Raw genomic sequence first — 15,866 nt, 5'->3', positions numbered from 1 at the left:
AGCTGGGAGGTGGCAGGGACCCCAGCAGCTGGCTCACTCCCAGCTCTGGAGGTGGCCTCAGAGCCCCTCTGTGGGCTCTGGGGCTCTGCTGTGCCCGCTGGCTGCCCCAGGCCACCAGCTGCAGTCTCTGCTGGCATCTGTGTGGCACCACCTGGTCCTGCTCTGTGGAGGCCACCCCGAGCAAGGTGACCCCAGGAGCCAGGGCTGGGGACACCCTCAGGCTGGAAGAGCTGGGCTGGGGCAGCAGGCACCCTTTTGCCAGGCCACGGTGTGGGGGACAATGTGACAGCCATTGCTGTGCCCAGCCTGAGCCCATCCCTGTCCCCAGAGCCAGGCTGCCCCTGCAGGGAGGTCCCAGATGTCCGTGTGGCTGCAGTCTGTGTCCCCAGGCTCTGTCCCCCAGGGCTCACAACTCCCTGGATCTCTGGGAAGCAGCCCGAGGAGAGCAGGTCCCCACAGGCTGTCCCCAGAGTGTCACCCATCCCTGGCTGGGAGGCTGGTGAGCCCGGGGGAGCCCAGGTGACAGCAGCCAGAGCAGCCAGGCCATAGGGGACAGCAGTGACGCACACACACACGGCCAGCAGCAGGAGGGCTCTGCAGCACAGGCTGCGGGCAGGGACAGCCCCGCGGGCAGCAGGACAGGCGGCTGTGCCCGCAGCCCCTCCCCTCGCAGCACGGAGCATCGTTCCTGCCTGCAGGGGGGCTCTCGGTGCTCCCACCCCTCGGCTCCTCTCGGGAGAGGCCACGGCGAGAGCTCAGCTGTGGAGAGGGACAGCAGGAGATTGAGGGTGAGTCTCTGCAGCTCCCACATCCCAGTGCCTGTCCCATGCCCAAGCTTCCCATCCCCTGAGCTCCTCATTAAAACCACTCCCTTGTCCCCAACAGGCTCCCAGCTCAGGAAAGGCTGTGCCGAGCCTCAGCACCTCCTGGGAAGCTCCCAGGGTTGTAACAGCCCCGGGCTCAGGAATTCCCTCATTCCCTGCCCCAAACACCCTCCTCATCCCCAGACACCTCCCCAAGGAGGGCCAGGCCCCCCAGCACCCCTCACCTAGCAGCAGCTCAGGAGGAGAGAGCACCAAGGCCCAGCCAAGCCCTGGCTTTTATCTGCTTTCCCAGGGGAGGATGTGGCTCTGTCCCAGCTGCTCCCAATTAACACAAACTCATCTGAGCTTCCCCAGGTGAAAATGGATGGGTCTCAGCTTCTCTCTGCTCCTCATGGAGCACTCAGCAGCAGAAGGAGGGGGTGGGCCTGTTCCTCCAGGCAGGATGATCCCCAAACCCTGCTGATGCTCCGCAAAACTCCCTGTTTGTGAGGTTGTGGCAGTGTTCACCTGCTGGGCTCCACCAGCTGGGGCTGACAAACGTGGATTGCAGCACTTGGCTTTTGGGATCAGGCAGATTCTGTGCCTGATGGAGGCTCACAAGGGGGAGAGTCTCAAGGGGTCCCACTGGCTCAGCCCAGGCTGCATCCCTGAGCACCCCAGACTCTCCTGCCCAGTTTCTGGTGCTCAGACATGCACCAGCAGCCTTTTCCCAGGCTGTCACCCGTGGGGTTTGTGGAGGCTGGGATATGCTCCTGTGGTGGCACCCTGGACACTGGATCCAGCCCCCAGTGATGGCACAGAGGGGCTGGGCACAGCACTTGTGGCTTGCTGCAGGGAGAAGAGAGCAAGTGCATGGGGTGGGGGATCTGGGAACCCTCTAGCCCCAGGAAGGTCCCGTTGTGCCCATGCTGGGAAGCAGAGACAGAAACAGGGCATGTCTGGAAACAAGCCAAACTCATTTAAACCAGGTGAGGCAACTCTTCATATTCTTACAAAAAAAATTAAATAAAGGGAACGAACTTTCTTCCCTGGAACCTTATATACGTACAAAACCAACATTATTAACAAACACTGCTTTCCAAATGACTGTGCACAGGCATGGAGTGGTGGGGGGGAGTGAGGAGAACAGCAGCATCTCCCTCACATCCACAGCCACCCCATCCCTACAGAAAACCAGGAAGGCACTCACAGAAATCCCCCAGTAGCAAACACACCTTTTGGCTAAAATAAGTACAGTTTGGGTAAGGTCATTTCTACCCACACCCGCCCCCACCCCATCTTCTTAGTTTAAAATAAATAGTCCCTGTAGTGAAATAAAAAATTAGAATAACCCTTGTTTGGTTCTCCTCCGTGCCCTGCAGCAGCTTGAAGAACACCTGAGCAATGAGTTTTTAAGGCCTCTGCTGTGTACCCTGCTGCAGCCCCCCAGGGTGAGGGGCTGTCCATTAGTCCTGGCATGCCCACATCCCTCCTGGCATGCCCATAACCCTTTGAGATCAAAGGATCCCTCCTTCCAAGGTCTGGCAGCATCATTCCCCTCTGTGCCCCTTCAGTCTCCACCAAGGTGGTCCCTAAATGTGCATCTCCCATGTTCTCCTTTGGGACAGGATCTGGGACATGAAGTGATTTGGTTTTCTTTTCTTTAATAGTTTCTTGCAGCCTTTTAGTTTAAATAAAAAAACATATATAAATTACTCTATTTCAAGAAAAAAACCAACCCAAAACACATGACCTGAAGGCAGCAGCTCCTTATAAAGGTTAATCCAGAACATTTGTAAAATGTCTTCATTTATGACAAAACCAACTTAGTCCTGGGACTATGGAAGTCACGATTCCCTTGCCCTTGCTGTTGTGCCCAGTCTTGGTGGTACTTTAAAGGTGAAAACCACAGAGGAAGGGGATGTTTATTGGGAAAGGCATGGATAAAGCAGGAGGGGGAGTCAGAGGAGACAGGAGGAGGTGGGATGTCATCCCTGCAGTCCCTTTTTCCAAGGCTGGGGACGGTGCTGTGGCCATTTCCATGCTCCTCTTGATCCAGCTCCACTGGAACTCCAGCCATTCCCTCTCAGCTCACCAGGGCAATCACGGATGGAGGCGGGAGATGCACTGAAAGATGATCCATTCAAAGAAAAGCAGCTCCAGCTGCCGTGAGGGGCTCGAGCCCATGCCTGCAGGCCCGGATAACCTGCCAGCAGCATCCCTGTGTGTCCCTGGAGCAGCCCTGAGCTGTTGTCCACCCTGAGCAGCATCCCAGAGGGTTCCTGCCAAGGTATCAGCATCCTGGACGATCCTGATGCTGGTGGGACCTGAGCACCTGCCTGCAGGGCTGCTGGTAGTGTCAGCATCCTCGGCTCTGGGGACTCAGAACCTTCCCATTCCTGTCATCATTTGGCTGTTGCCCTTGGCACATTCCTCAGTGCCTCCTTTTCTTGATCTCTCTGTGGCTGTTGCTTTGCCATCAGTTTTCAGTGCTCCAGGCCAGGGCTACCTGGGAGAGGAAGGAGTGATTAGGGAGGGCACACCTCCACATCCTGAATATTCCCAGCTCCAGCCCATACCCAGGAGCAGAGCCTCCCCAGCCAGCTCCAGCTGCTCATCATCACATGAAATCCACATACATACCCCTCAACAAAATGACAAACAAATCCCATTAATTCCTAAAAACTCACTTTGGAAGAGGAGTTACTTACTTGGAAGGCTACTGGCCAGTCTCTGAGCTTGAATCTGGAAGAAATAAAGGTGCTGTTAATGGCCTCGAGCAGCAACAAAAGGTTATCTGGACACAGCAGTGAAGTAATCAGCTGGATGGGACAGCCATGGGTGAAAGGTCTGACACTGTGCCCTTGGACGGGCAGAGGTGGCCTGGAACTGTCTGAAACCTCCTTGACATGCCCAGGATGAGTTTTCTCGCTTCCAGCTCAAACTTTCCCCTTTCCACAACCCACGGAGGAAAATCTGGGCAGAGCCCTCAGTAGGAGAGGGATGCTGAGGCACCTTTGGATGCTCCCCAAGAAGAGCAGCACCTGGAGGGCAGGTGCAGCTGGAACAACCCTGGGACAGCCACAGGGACCCATCCCCAGGAGATGCCAGGCTACCTACCGAGCTGCTGCTGGATGGAGCTGTGCCAGTGGAGGTTGAGCAGGTCAGGGTAGATTTCAGGAAGCCACTTGATCGCCAGGAGCTTCAGCATGCGGGAGGTGCAGCTCTTCAGCTCCAGCTCCCTCAGGTGCCTCTCCTCCGAGAGGGTGGTGGGACGCAGCTCCACCTTGTGCTTCTGCAGCACTTGGTCCACAAAGCTCCCGGGCAGCTTTGGGAAGAGCTTCTCCTTCACCACGTGGATGGGGATGAAGATGGCTCCTGCCCGGACGACGTGCGGGAAAGGGCAAGCGGACATGAAGGTCCTCAGCTGGGAGAGCAGCTTGGTGAGGAGCGCGGCCACGTCCTGGAAAGCCAGCCAGATCTCCTTGCCATTGCTGGGCTTCTGAGCATTGGGAGCCTTGGAGCCATCTTTGGGGCTGGGCAGGGATTTGGGCATCTCTTCCAGCTCTTCTGCCAGCTCAGCTTTCTTCAGCCACTGCCGCAGGAGCTCCGGGGAGGAGCGGGACACTGAGCCCGAGATGGTGTCACAGAGCAAGGTGTGCAGGGAGCTGAAGTACTGCCCCGAGGGGGACCCTGAGGGGATCCCAACCTTCTTGACCACCAACACCTTCTCCTCCTCTGGAGTGGGAGGGGCTTTGGGAAGCACAGTCTGGGGAGGGTTTGGGGATAGGATGATGCTGAGCTTGGGGCTAGGCGGTGGGAACGGGGGGTTGCTGGATGGAGAGGAGGCTGGGGGAGCTGGAGTGGGGGTGCTGCTGGGGGAGCTGGGCTGGGGGGCTTGAGAGCTGCCATCCTGCTGGGGGGGCTCAGTGCTGCTCGGGACGGAGGGCAGCCGCTTGTATTTTTGGAACATGAAGTTGGCAGAGCTCTGGAAGCTGCTCCTGTCCCCTGAGTCTGCCTCAGGCACCTGGGGCTGCGCCCCCTCTCCCAACCCCACCTTCCCTCCTGCAGCTTCTTTCTCCTCCTTATCCTCTCGCTCCAGTATCCCCTCCGCACAGCCAGGGGGTCTCTGGGTGTCCCCAGCTTCTACCAGTCTCTTCTTGAAGCTAAGGTCCAGCACCATGTCCTTATGGGGTGACTCCTTGCTGTCCACCCTGTCAGGGCTGCCCTCCTGAGACTCCAGCTCTTGGGGCACAGGCCTTGGCTTTTTAGAGATGCTCCTGTAACAGCTTTCCCCTTGGCTCTGCACTGCATCACTGCCTGACCTCAGGCTGGGCACCACTGAGATGTCTCTGAGGGCAGCAGGCTCCTGGCTGCCACCCGGGTTTTGGGGTGAGGAGTCCTCCCACAGGTGCTTCCTGCAGAACAGGATGGGGTTTGTGCCCTTGGCCTTCTCCAGGTACTCCTGGTAAGGTGCCAGGCTGAAGACGTTGTGGATCACAGGCATTGGTGGGGAGGATGACAAAGCCTTGGTGTCCCTCAGGTCCTCCAGCCCTTTGATGGGGGTCATAGATGGAGAAGGGCAGATGAGCTCCTTGGCTGGATCCATGACCTTGCAGGCATTTCCTTGCCCTTGTCCCCCATAGGTGTCCTGAGGGACTGGGCTGCTGTTCCTCCTCCCTGGGTACAGGAGCTCCTCCTCCCCTTGCCTGGGTTTCTCCCAGCTCCCTCCTCTCTCAGGAAATGTCTCAGTGAGCCCAGCAGAGCCCCCAGAAAGCTTCTCTGAGGTGCAGACAGGCTGGAAAGCGCTGCTGTGCCTCGGTGCTGCTCCCCACTGCGGGCTGCCCGCCCTGTGCTGCTCACAGCCCGGCTCCGTGCCGGGAAAGGAGCCGTGGAACACGGATGCATCGCCCGGGCTGAGGGCAAGCCCTGGGTACCCGCTGTTCCTGGGCAGCTCGGCATCCCTGGCTGCCTCAGCATCCCTGAGTGCCACCCCCAGCCTGCACCCGCTGTCCTCGGCACGCACGGCTCCAAGGGGCTGGGAAAGTAACTCCTGGGCTCCTGGGGCTTGAGGTAGGTGCTGGGAAAGGGCTCCCTGCTTCCCACGTAGCCAAAGCTGGGCAGGGCCCTGGGCTCTCCCACAGTGGGAGCTGGGGGGTGGTAGAGGGGGCCGGGTCTGTGGGGTGACAGTGGGTAGGGGGTGGGTGGGTAGCACATTGCTGACCTCTCCTGGATCACTGGGCTGGTGTCAGGTGGCTGGAGCTTGGGCCAGGGGTCCAGGCTGAGGCTGGGGACCTCCGGCACCTTCTTCTGGCTCTGGGCAGAGGGACAACTTGCTTCCAGGAACGGGGTGCTGGAGGGTGACCTGTACTTATCAAAGGGGATGCAGTAGTGGGGTAAGGCAGCAGGGGAGCTCAGCTGCTCCCTGGAAGGCAGGGCCAGGCTGGAGGGCAGCGGCAGGAAGCTGTGGTCAGCACCAGGACCACTCTTGTGGGGCTCGCTGGGGTGCAGAGGGTGGGTGGCAGGGGGCAGGGGCCAGTTTGCTTCCCCTGGTCGCTGCTGCAGGCTCTCTGCTTGTGTTCCCAGTAGCAGAGCCATCCTGGGAGCCAGGAAGGAGGCGGGGGCTCCGTACACAGGCTTGGGGACTGCTAGAGGAGCTGCCTTCTTTACCACTACTGGCTTCTTCACCGGCAAGGGGCACCTGGGACTGTCCAGCTTCTTTCTGGCCATAAGCTGCTCCTGGCTCAGGCCGTCCTGGCTCTTCTGGGTGTCTGGGGGCTGCAGCCTGGTGCTCAGGCTCTCTGGTGGGTACAGCACAAAGCCCAGCAGTGGCCCCTCGGCTGGCACAGGCTGGTTTAGAGCACCAGGCCCATAGTGCAGGTAGGCGGGCGTGGGGCTCCAGCCAGCCGGGGGCTGCTCGGGGCCCTCAGGGCTCTGCAGCGGGCAGGCAAAGTAGGAGCCCTTGTAGTTGAAATGGTTTCCAGAGCCAGGGTGGGGCACGGGGCTGGATGTGCCTGGGATTTTGCTGGGCAGGAAGCTGGGGGCGGGCGCCAGACGAGGCAGCTTCTTGAGAATCACGGGGCCTGCAGACTGCGAGTACCGTTTGGAGGCCATTTATACCTTGGTGCCGGTGTCCCCACGGCAGAGGTGAGCTGGCCTGCCTGGAAAGAGAGAGAACGAGCCATGAGCAAAGCAAGTCCCCACAGCCTGCAGCCTGTGATGGCACAGGGTGACAGAGGGTTCCAAGCCATCCCATAAAGATGAAAGTGTGGTGGCTAACAGCTGGTCTGGAGGCCTCACAGTCATAGATCACCCCAATTACACCTGGACCAGTCTAGGACGTTGGAGAACCAGTCTAGGCCGTTAGGGAGGCAGACAGCTATTGGCCAGTAAGCTGGCTGGTAACTAAATTCACCAATCAGGAGCAACCACGCAGGCTTTCTGGAACTATATAAAGGTGTCTACATGCACTAGTACAAGCAGGGGTCTTGATGGTTCATTTTACTGATCTCAGAGTGCTAAAGACACACAGCAGGGGACTTTCAGTTTAATCACAGCAGTGCACCTTTACTGAAGGCCAACAACAATTATGCCACAGAGGAGAGAGATATAAAGAAAACAAAGTAAAGGGAAGACAGAGAGAAGAGGGGGTATAGCTACCAACAGAGAGACAAAGTCCTCGTGGTCCAGCCAATAGATTCATCTTCATTCCATGGGGAATCATCAAAGTTACCTCAGAAAGTTACTTTTTATAGTCTTTGTCTAAAGTGAGTGGGATCTGGCCAAGAGGTGGGGAAATTCATGGGCTATTGTGATGAGACCTGCTGCTCCATGAAGCAGGTGTAAGCGTACAGAGCAAGCTGCTCCTCACCAGTCCCTGCCCGACGCAGTGTACCGTGGCAGCACAGCAAGCACACCTGCAAACAATCACTTGGCAAGCATCCACCTCAACCAGGCAAGAACCTCAGTTGGGGTCTTCAGGGTCTTGGTCTCTGTCCTTGTGAGGGCCGTGAGGCAAATGAGGGGAACTTCAGACCGTCTCTTACAAAAGGGAGCTGCATGCAACAAAAATTTGCTGTTGTCACATGAACCTCGAGTGTCATGTCGTGTGTGCATCTTGACTGCAAGGGGTGGTGATACCCAACGTGATCAGCAGCAGCCTGCAGCACTGAGAGCAGGGAGACAGAGCCCAGCAGAGAGGCAGCCAGGTGAGCTGCCAGGAGTGAGTAGAGCTGCAGAGAGTCCAGACCATTGTAAATAGAAAAATTGTCCACTTGGAAGATGGGATGCAAGTCTCATTGGAGGAAAAGGCTCTTGTACAGGTATGGACCCTCTTTTCATGCAAACTGGGATAAAATATTATGAACAGGCTCTCCAAGCCTTGCTGTCATGGTGTAAGAGGCAGGGACTGGGCACAACCACGGAAGCTGCTTTTAGTGTATGTGGTAAATAGGTATGATTTGTGCTGACAGACAAAATTGAAACAGTAATCAATATTGATACAATAATTAATATTTGGAAATAATAAAACAGTAAGGTGTAATGCCAAGAAAGAAAGGGAGAGGAGGGGTTCCACACCCCCCACCCTTTCTAAAACTAGAGATAACACTTACTACAAATTACAGAAAGAAGAGAAAATCTGGTTGGGTCCCAGGAAAATGCTAGTTATAAGAGATTTATTGCTTTGATGCTTAAATATAATATTATGTTAGTTTTGGCTTACATTATACTAGCTTGGTGCACATGTGTAACCCAAAGGTGAATTAAAGGACATCGAGGAAGAGGAGAGCCTTCATCAGAGATGACCCCCAAAGACTGATGCGACCACCAAACCGAGTGGTGGAGCATGCACGGTAAAGGTGGCGATGAGGGCGGAGGTAGAAGTGTGATGAATCGAAAATGGGAGGAGATGGCATTGACACATGGCATAAAAGGGGGAATTTTTGCTTGACAAGCTCGTACGTGAGGTGGCAGGGGTCCATAACCTGCACTCTGTACCCCACGTGGTTTTTTTGGTTTTTGGTTTTTTTTTTCTTTTATGCTATTATTGGAACCGAATTATCCCTTATTTTAACCAAATTATATTGTCGATATTTCAAGTATATCCGATTTTCTATATTTTAAGCTATTCAATTAAAATTACTGCTACCTTTAATATTGTTTGGTTTTTGATGGGATAATTGGGCAAATATAACAGGGACATATCAAAAGCAGAAGCATGATAGTTTTTCAAGTTTAACAGTTTGTAAGCAAGTCAAATGCAATTTTCTTTGATTGTGTAATTATGAATGTGAATAGTGTGCAGCATACCACCCTGATAAGCCGTGCTTGAAAAATCCTTTTTGATGGTATGTGGGATACACAACAACTGGTAAGGCTAGACTTATTGAGATGGATGCAGAGCCTCATCTGACCTAGGCTTACTATTTGTGTCAATTATTTTGGAGATTGTGCAGTGTTTGTCATCCTGTCTGCAAAGGGCCCTGCAGAAGACAACAAACATTGCCTTTGTATTTAAAAACAGAAAGGGGGAACTGTGGTGGCTAACAGCTGGCCGGGAGGCCTCACAGTCATAGATAACCCCAATTATACCTCGACACTCTATGCCCTTGGGGAACCAGTCTAGGCCATTAGGGATGCAGACAGCTATTGGCCAGTAAGCTGGGTGGTAACTAAATTCAGCCAATCAGGCCCAACTGTGTGGGCTTTCTGAAAATACATAAAGGGAATTGCAATTAAAAAAAAAAATTCCTGTTGCCACATGAACCTCGAGTGTGGTGTCATGTGTCAGTCTCAGCTGTGACATGAGGGTAACCCAGGTTCTTGTTAATTGATCACTTGGGGCTGATTAGAGTGAAACAATGCTGATTGAATGGTGTTTATAAATATATATACACATATATATAAATATCAGGTTTATTTTAGAACAATTTAGTTGCAGTGGTGCTGTTTTGCTTATTATCTACTGTAATAAAGCAATATAAAAACACAAAAATAATACTTCAAAAATGCCTAAGGAAAAGGTAGGAAAGGGTAAGAGGAGAAAGATCCCATCACCCATGGATTTTCCAACGAGACTGGGAGGTTACAATTGCACGGTGATGATCTACCTGCGGTGAGGAAAGTGCAGGAAGCACAAAGTTCCAGGGGTTAATAAAATGTTCAGGCTCAGTGGGAACAGCCAGGTACCTCCCCTGGGGCAGGGAGTTTTACTCTGGATGATGTAATGCTGCGGATCACGGGACACCTCTCTGTGTATTTGTTTGCCTGTGACACCTTTCAAGTGTAGGTGAGGTTGAGAGGCCGATTATGGCCCATCAGAGGGGATGAATACCTACAAGCTAACTGCAGGCCAACCATGGCACTTGGCAGGATTTGTCTCTTATCAGCCTCTTCCCTTATCTTGTCCAACAGGTAACTGCAGCCTGGGCTGTGGGTGTGCCCCTCTGCACTTGGACAGCTGCTGCAAATGCTCCATCCTTTGAGGCATTAACCATGAACATTCCAGCCTCACACACCACCCCAATCAAACATTCCATCAGTTCTCTTCTGCTGCTGCTCGCTCCAAATCTCCCAACGTGGTGTTCAATAAAATGGTACAGGAAGTTGGGTGACACTTTCTTCTATTACTTTGTCCAGATTGATCAGTTCTCCTGTTAATATCTCTGAAAAATGTAGCCTCACCATCATAAATTCCAAACCTTCTGAGGCAGAACATGGAAGGTTAGTACATATCTTTTTTGTTCCAAATATGCATAAATCCTTGCACGAACTCCCACGCTAAGTTTGGCTGGGACAAAATTATACTTCTGCAATAGAATAAACTTTTACCACATTTTTTTTCAAGTAAAAAGAGTAAATAAACTTAGCAAAAATGACTCTAACAATGTATAAAAGTTGTTTGACTAATATTTGGCCTCCAAATGAGTTACTTTTGATGAAAATACAAATAAAACAACTATAAATAATGTCTGATAATGATAGGACAAACTTTTAGTGCATCAGGCAGGCCTCAGATCAAGACAGGGAATCTCTGCACATCTGAGTCCATTTCCACAGGGGAATGTCACTGCAGGTCCAATACCTGTGTGTGCAGCATTATTGGAGATGCACAGTCTGCTGTACAATTCTACAGCATGGCCAGTCGTGAGGGCTTTAATTGTGCAGGGATCTCCCCTTTCCCCAGGATCTGACCCTCCCTGCCAGTGGGGCCAGTCCTGGGAGGCTGGTGGGGCATTTCTCCATCCATCTCCTTGGAAAAGCCCTGGAAAGCTCAGGCTGCTTTGGTTCCACAGCTCAAGGAGCGTCTGTTGCAGGCAGCAGGGAGCAAAGCTGGGTCAGCTCAGGTGAGGAGCCAGCAGACACAGACCCAGAGTGCCCGAAGTTCCCATCCCCGGCATCAGCTTGTAAAGTAATGTGAGGTTTTTACCCCCAGGCAGCAGCTCAGCCTCTCCCTCAGGGGATTTGGGGCTGCTGCGGGGTGGGGCTGGCCCGCAGTGACAGGAGGTGGGTGCCAGCAGGTGGAGCTGGCAGCCTGTCCCAGCACAGCCCGGCATCCCGAGAAGCCCAAGTGTTCTCTGAGCATCAGCTGGCATCACCCAGCGACTCCTGAGCATCCCACTGAGACACCTGCCCATCAGCTGAGCCCCAAGAGCACCACTGGACCGTCAGCCAGCATCACCTGAGCATCCTGCACATCACCCAAGCAGCCCAGGACAAACCTGAGCCTCACTCAGCACTCTACCAGCACGGCCAAATGTCACCCCCTGTCACCCAGCACGGCCCAGCACCCCCAAGCCCAGGGATGGACTCCCTGCAGTAGGATCTCCTCCATTTTGGGGTGGTTTTTTTCCTTTTGTGGCAGCGTTAGCAGGGAAGCCAAGGAGGAAATGGAGGAAGAGCACGTGGAGATAAGATAAAAGCCACAACAACAGCAGGGGAAACAGAGCAGATATGGAGGGGGACTTGTGGGGGAGATAAGGGAGGGAGCCACTGGTGCTGCTGCAGCTTTGCCAGGAGGGGACCAGAGCTCCCCAGCTCACCCCAGAACAGCACAGCTGAGCGTGCACCCCTCACTGAGCCCTCCTGGTGGGATTCTCATGCAAGCTCCAATGATTGATCACTTCCCAGGAAGGACACTGCTGCCCTGGAATCCCCTGGAAACCCCCACGGGAGCCGCGGTGCTTCCCTCCCTGCTCACAGCCTTGGCAGCAGCTCCCCCACATCACTTCCAACAGTTTTAGCCTCGGGTAAATCCCTGGGGTTATTCCCAAGCTGTGCAGTGCCAATTCAATTTCCAGCACTTAGATCCAGGGAAAACAGCTCCCTTCAAATGGAAGCAAGCTTGAAGAAAACCCCAGGCTGGATTATTTTCCCTCCAAAAGGGACCTCTTGGGAGGGTGGTGTTTAAATCCATCTCCCTGGGAGATGCTGTGTGGGAGGGCCATGCAGGCATGGGATCCCTTCCCAGCTGGGACAAGGTTAGGGGTGGACAAGCTGGGACAGAAATCCGGGATCTTGTGAGTCCCGATGTTTCCCCACTGCTGCTTCCCTTTCCCAAAGCCCCGGGGATCTGCAACTCCCCTCCGTGGGGACATTGTGGCAGCGGCCCCGCTGTCACCACGGGATCGGGTGACACCACCGGGCACGATGCAGCCGCTCTGCTTCACCCAGCTCCGAGTTCAATTCTGGCTGCAGGGCTGCAGGGCAGGACGAGTGATCCCAGTGCAGGGATTGTCTGATAGAACTGAGCTCATGAACCAAATTCGGGACAGGGGCTCCCTCTCTCCATGAAATCCACAGGGACTTTGCCCAACCTGTGCCAGGCCAGGAAAAAACTGCTCTGCTTTTGCTGCCACCATCAGCCTTTTCCCTCGGGGACTGTCCCAGCCAGGGGGGAGGAGAGGGACACGTGGGAATCAGCGCTGGGGGCGGGGGGATGCTTGCAAGAACCCCAGCACATGCAGCCTGTCATTCCGAAACCCTACAGCTGGGGAAAGCAGCGGGTGGAATAAACACAACCCCTTATTCCTCTTTTTTAATGTTTTTTTTTTTCCCTTTTTTCCCCCCATTCCGTCGTCTCAGGGCTTTTTGCCACACGGGGCCGTTTGGCCGGGAGGGAGTAAAAGTAAAACCAAGCTCAGAGGGAACACGTGCCCGCAGCAGCGAAACCTCCCTGATAAGCTCCCGCGGGAGCCTTATCTGCCGCGTTTTGGGTGTCCAAAGGACACGGGAGGGCTCCCGGTCCTCCCCGGCCTGCCAAGGCCGTGGGGAACACCTCACACATCTCTTTTTGCCCCGACAGCTGCCAGCAATGCGCCCGTGGGTGTTCTCAGCGGGGCACGCCGGCTGCCCGGAATTTCCTCCCCAGGATGCGATGCCTGGAGCGGGAGCCTCTCTCCGCACTCTCCCGCCTCCTCCATCGCCACGTGATGCCAAAAGCAGCCGCCAGCTCGCGGCCAATCCGCAGGAATCCAGCAATAAAAGCTCCTAGAGCCGCTGGCACCCAGCAAGCCCAGCCCCCCGAGGCGCTGCGGCACGGGGGGGTCCCGGGCTCTCCCCGCACTCCAGCGGGAAGGAGGCGGATTCCCCCGGGGTTTCACAACCTCCGGGACTCTGGGATCCTGCCCTGGAGGTCACCATTCCCATGGCCGGCGGGCTAGGATGAGCTCACCGGCATCGCTCCCCCAAACTTCGGGCATTTGGGGGAACAAACAAGCGGCCTCAGCGGTCGCAGCTCCCTCATTCCACATCTTGTCCCTTTTCCACAAAGTTTGCAGCTCCCCAGCTTCTCCCAGGCGTGCAAAAGCCCAGCCCGAGCCTTCCCGTGGACCTGCTGCTTTTTAAGGCAGTATCCCTCTGGAATGCATGCACCAAGCAAGCCACGGCTGGTCTGCGATTCAAGCTGAACCCCCCCCTCTCCCCCAAGGAATGCTCCCTTTTATTTAAAAACGCCAAAACTTCACGGGGCAATGAGCAGTCACCAGAAGGGCTCAGTGACTGCGTCCCCTTTTCCCTGAGGAATTAAAACCCTTCCAAAAGGCTTCGATCCCATCCCGGCCCATCGATGTCACTCACATCCAAGGCTGGCCACGGTCACGGCTGGGACCCCCTCGGTGCGGGCAGGCCCTTGCCAGGACACGAGGTGTGGATGTGGCAGGGCTGGGTGGCCGTGGCCGTCCTTCTGTCCCCTCCGCACAGCCACGGCCACCGCATCAGGGTGGGCAACACTCCGGCGAGCCCCAAAGAAACCTCTGGCAGGAGCTTGAGCGCACTCACGCTGCGAATCAGCCGCATGATCCAAAGTGTCCATAAATGGGTAAAATCCCGGGATGCGGAGCTCGCAGCCCGTTTTTCCTCGCACGGCCCGAGGAGAAGCAGCCGATCCCGAGGAAGGCGTGCAGGGCTCCCCCCCTGCTCGAGGGTTTCAGCCGCCGAGGGAGGCCAGGGCAGGCGCGACGCTGGCCGGGGGTCCCCCCGCCCCGCTGCCCCCGCATCGCTCCGCTGCCCCGCGGCTCCTGCGGGACGCGCATCCCTCCGGGCCCACACTCACCTGCGGCTGCGGCGCGGTGCCTTCCCCGGCGCATCGCTACGGGCTCGGCTGGGGGCTCGGCGCGGACGGGGGAACGGGGGGGCCGCTGCCCCTCCTCGGCCGGCAGCCCGCCTTGTGCGGAGGAAGTGGGAGGAGGAGGTGGAGAAGGAGGAGGAGGAGGAGGAGGAGGGCTGGGTGTGCGTGTGGGCCGGCCGGAGGAGGGGAGGGGACGGGACGGGACAGCAGAGGACAGCCCAGCCTCATATGCGCTGAGCTGGTCGGGGCCGTGCCCCTGCGCTCGGAGCGGGGTCTCTCGCGACGGGAAGATCCCCCCGCGTTACGGGGGTCACCCGCAGCCCGGGAGCCGCTGTACGGAGGGGTCCCTGTTGCAGCGAGCCCCCCATTATAGAGGAGGTACCGCATGGGGAGCCCACGGTGTGCAAGGGAGCGTTGTTAAGAGCAGCCCTCATTTTACGGTGACTCATTAACGGGACTCCCATTTTGTGGAGCCCCCAGTGAAGGGGCCACCATTTCAGGCAGTCCCCATTAGGAACTACCCTCCCATTAAGGGGCGACCCCATTAGGGAGGAGCAACGTTAAGGGCACTCTCCTTACAAGCAGTCCCCATTAGAGAGGGACCCCTGAAGGACCCCTCACTTACATGGGTCCCATTAGGGATGTGCCCCCAATTACAGGCACCCCATAAGGGAGGACCCCCATCGAGGGGACCCCCGGTGCAGGTGCTGACGGCCAAATCCCGGCTCACGGAAGGTGATGTGGCTGTGGGACATGGAGGGATCGGTAATAATTCCGTGCCGCCCAATCCAGTTTAGGGGCTCCACGGCTGCCTGAGTAACAAATGGTTCAAAAACACGTGCACAGCTCACCCTGACAGCAAAGACCTTCAAATGGAACATTTTCTGATGAATTGGCGCCGCTTAATAAAGGCGTGTATCATCTTGAGCCATGAGTGCACCTTAGGCGGTGTCACCCGCCCTGTATCCGGGTGGGTAATAGCGTGTGCTTCTTAGATCTCCACCGGTGTTAAGAAGTTTTATTTCCTAATTTCGGTGACACCGGCAGTCCCCATGAAGAGGATCCCCCATTGCAGCCCATGCATTGTGGGGGTTCCAGTGAAACAGGAGCTCCTCCTTTACAGAGCACAGAGGAGCCTTCCCGGGATGCGGCCGGAGGTCCGGCTCTGGCCGGACACAACTCCCTGTGCCCACAAAAAATCGCTTTCCCATTCGGTCTGCAGAGCCAGCGATTCGCTGGTAGCCTGAGGTGGGCTGGGGATGGCTTCTGAGCCCCCTCAGAGTCACTCCCCGCCCCAAAGCAGAACCCCTCCTCCTGCATTTAACCCCTGCCGGCCCCAAGCATTAACACGGAGCGTTTATCTAAGGAGTCGCGTCTGGAAAAGTCCATGCAAACACTCCCAGACTAATCATTAACCCTCATAAAAGGCACGTAAATATGATTAACCCAGTGACACAGATCCTGGGAGATTAAGTGTGTTGCCCAAGGCCGTGGAG

The 15,866-nt window shown here is 55.8% G+C and overlaps 1 protein-coding gene across 1 annotated transcript; it reads right to left on the bottom strand.

The window, feature by feature from the left end:
* Positions 1-1,779: 1,779 nt before the first annotated feature.
* Positions 1,780-14,609, bottom strand: C13H15orf39 (chromosome 13 C15orf39 homolog). The gene is given in 5 exon segments (XM_036389969.2): positions 1,780-3,312; positions 3,515-3,548; positions 3,924-5,805; positions 5,808-6,964; positions 14,356-14,609. Coding segments are annotated over 3 exon segments (3,018 nt in total). The 5' UTR covers positions 6,918-6,964; positions 14,356-14,609; the 3' UTR covers positions 1,780-3,312; positions 3,515-3,522.
* Positions 14,610-15,866: the final 1,257 nt, after the last annotated feature.

The sequence above is a fragment of the Molothrus ater genome, chromosome 13 (assembly GCF_012460135.2).
Source record: "Molothrus ater isolate BHLD 08-10-18 breed brown headed cowbird chromosome 13, BPBGC_Mater_1.1, whole genome shotgun sequence".
Lineage (NCBI taxonomy): Eukaryota > Metazoa > Chordata > Aves > Passeriformes > Icteridae > Molothrus > Molothrus ater.
This window is presented reverse-complemented; position numbering and strand designations above follow the sequence as displayed.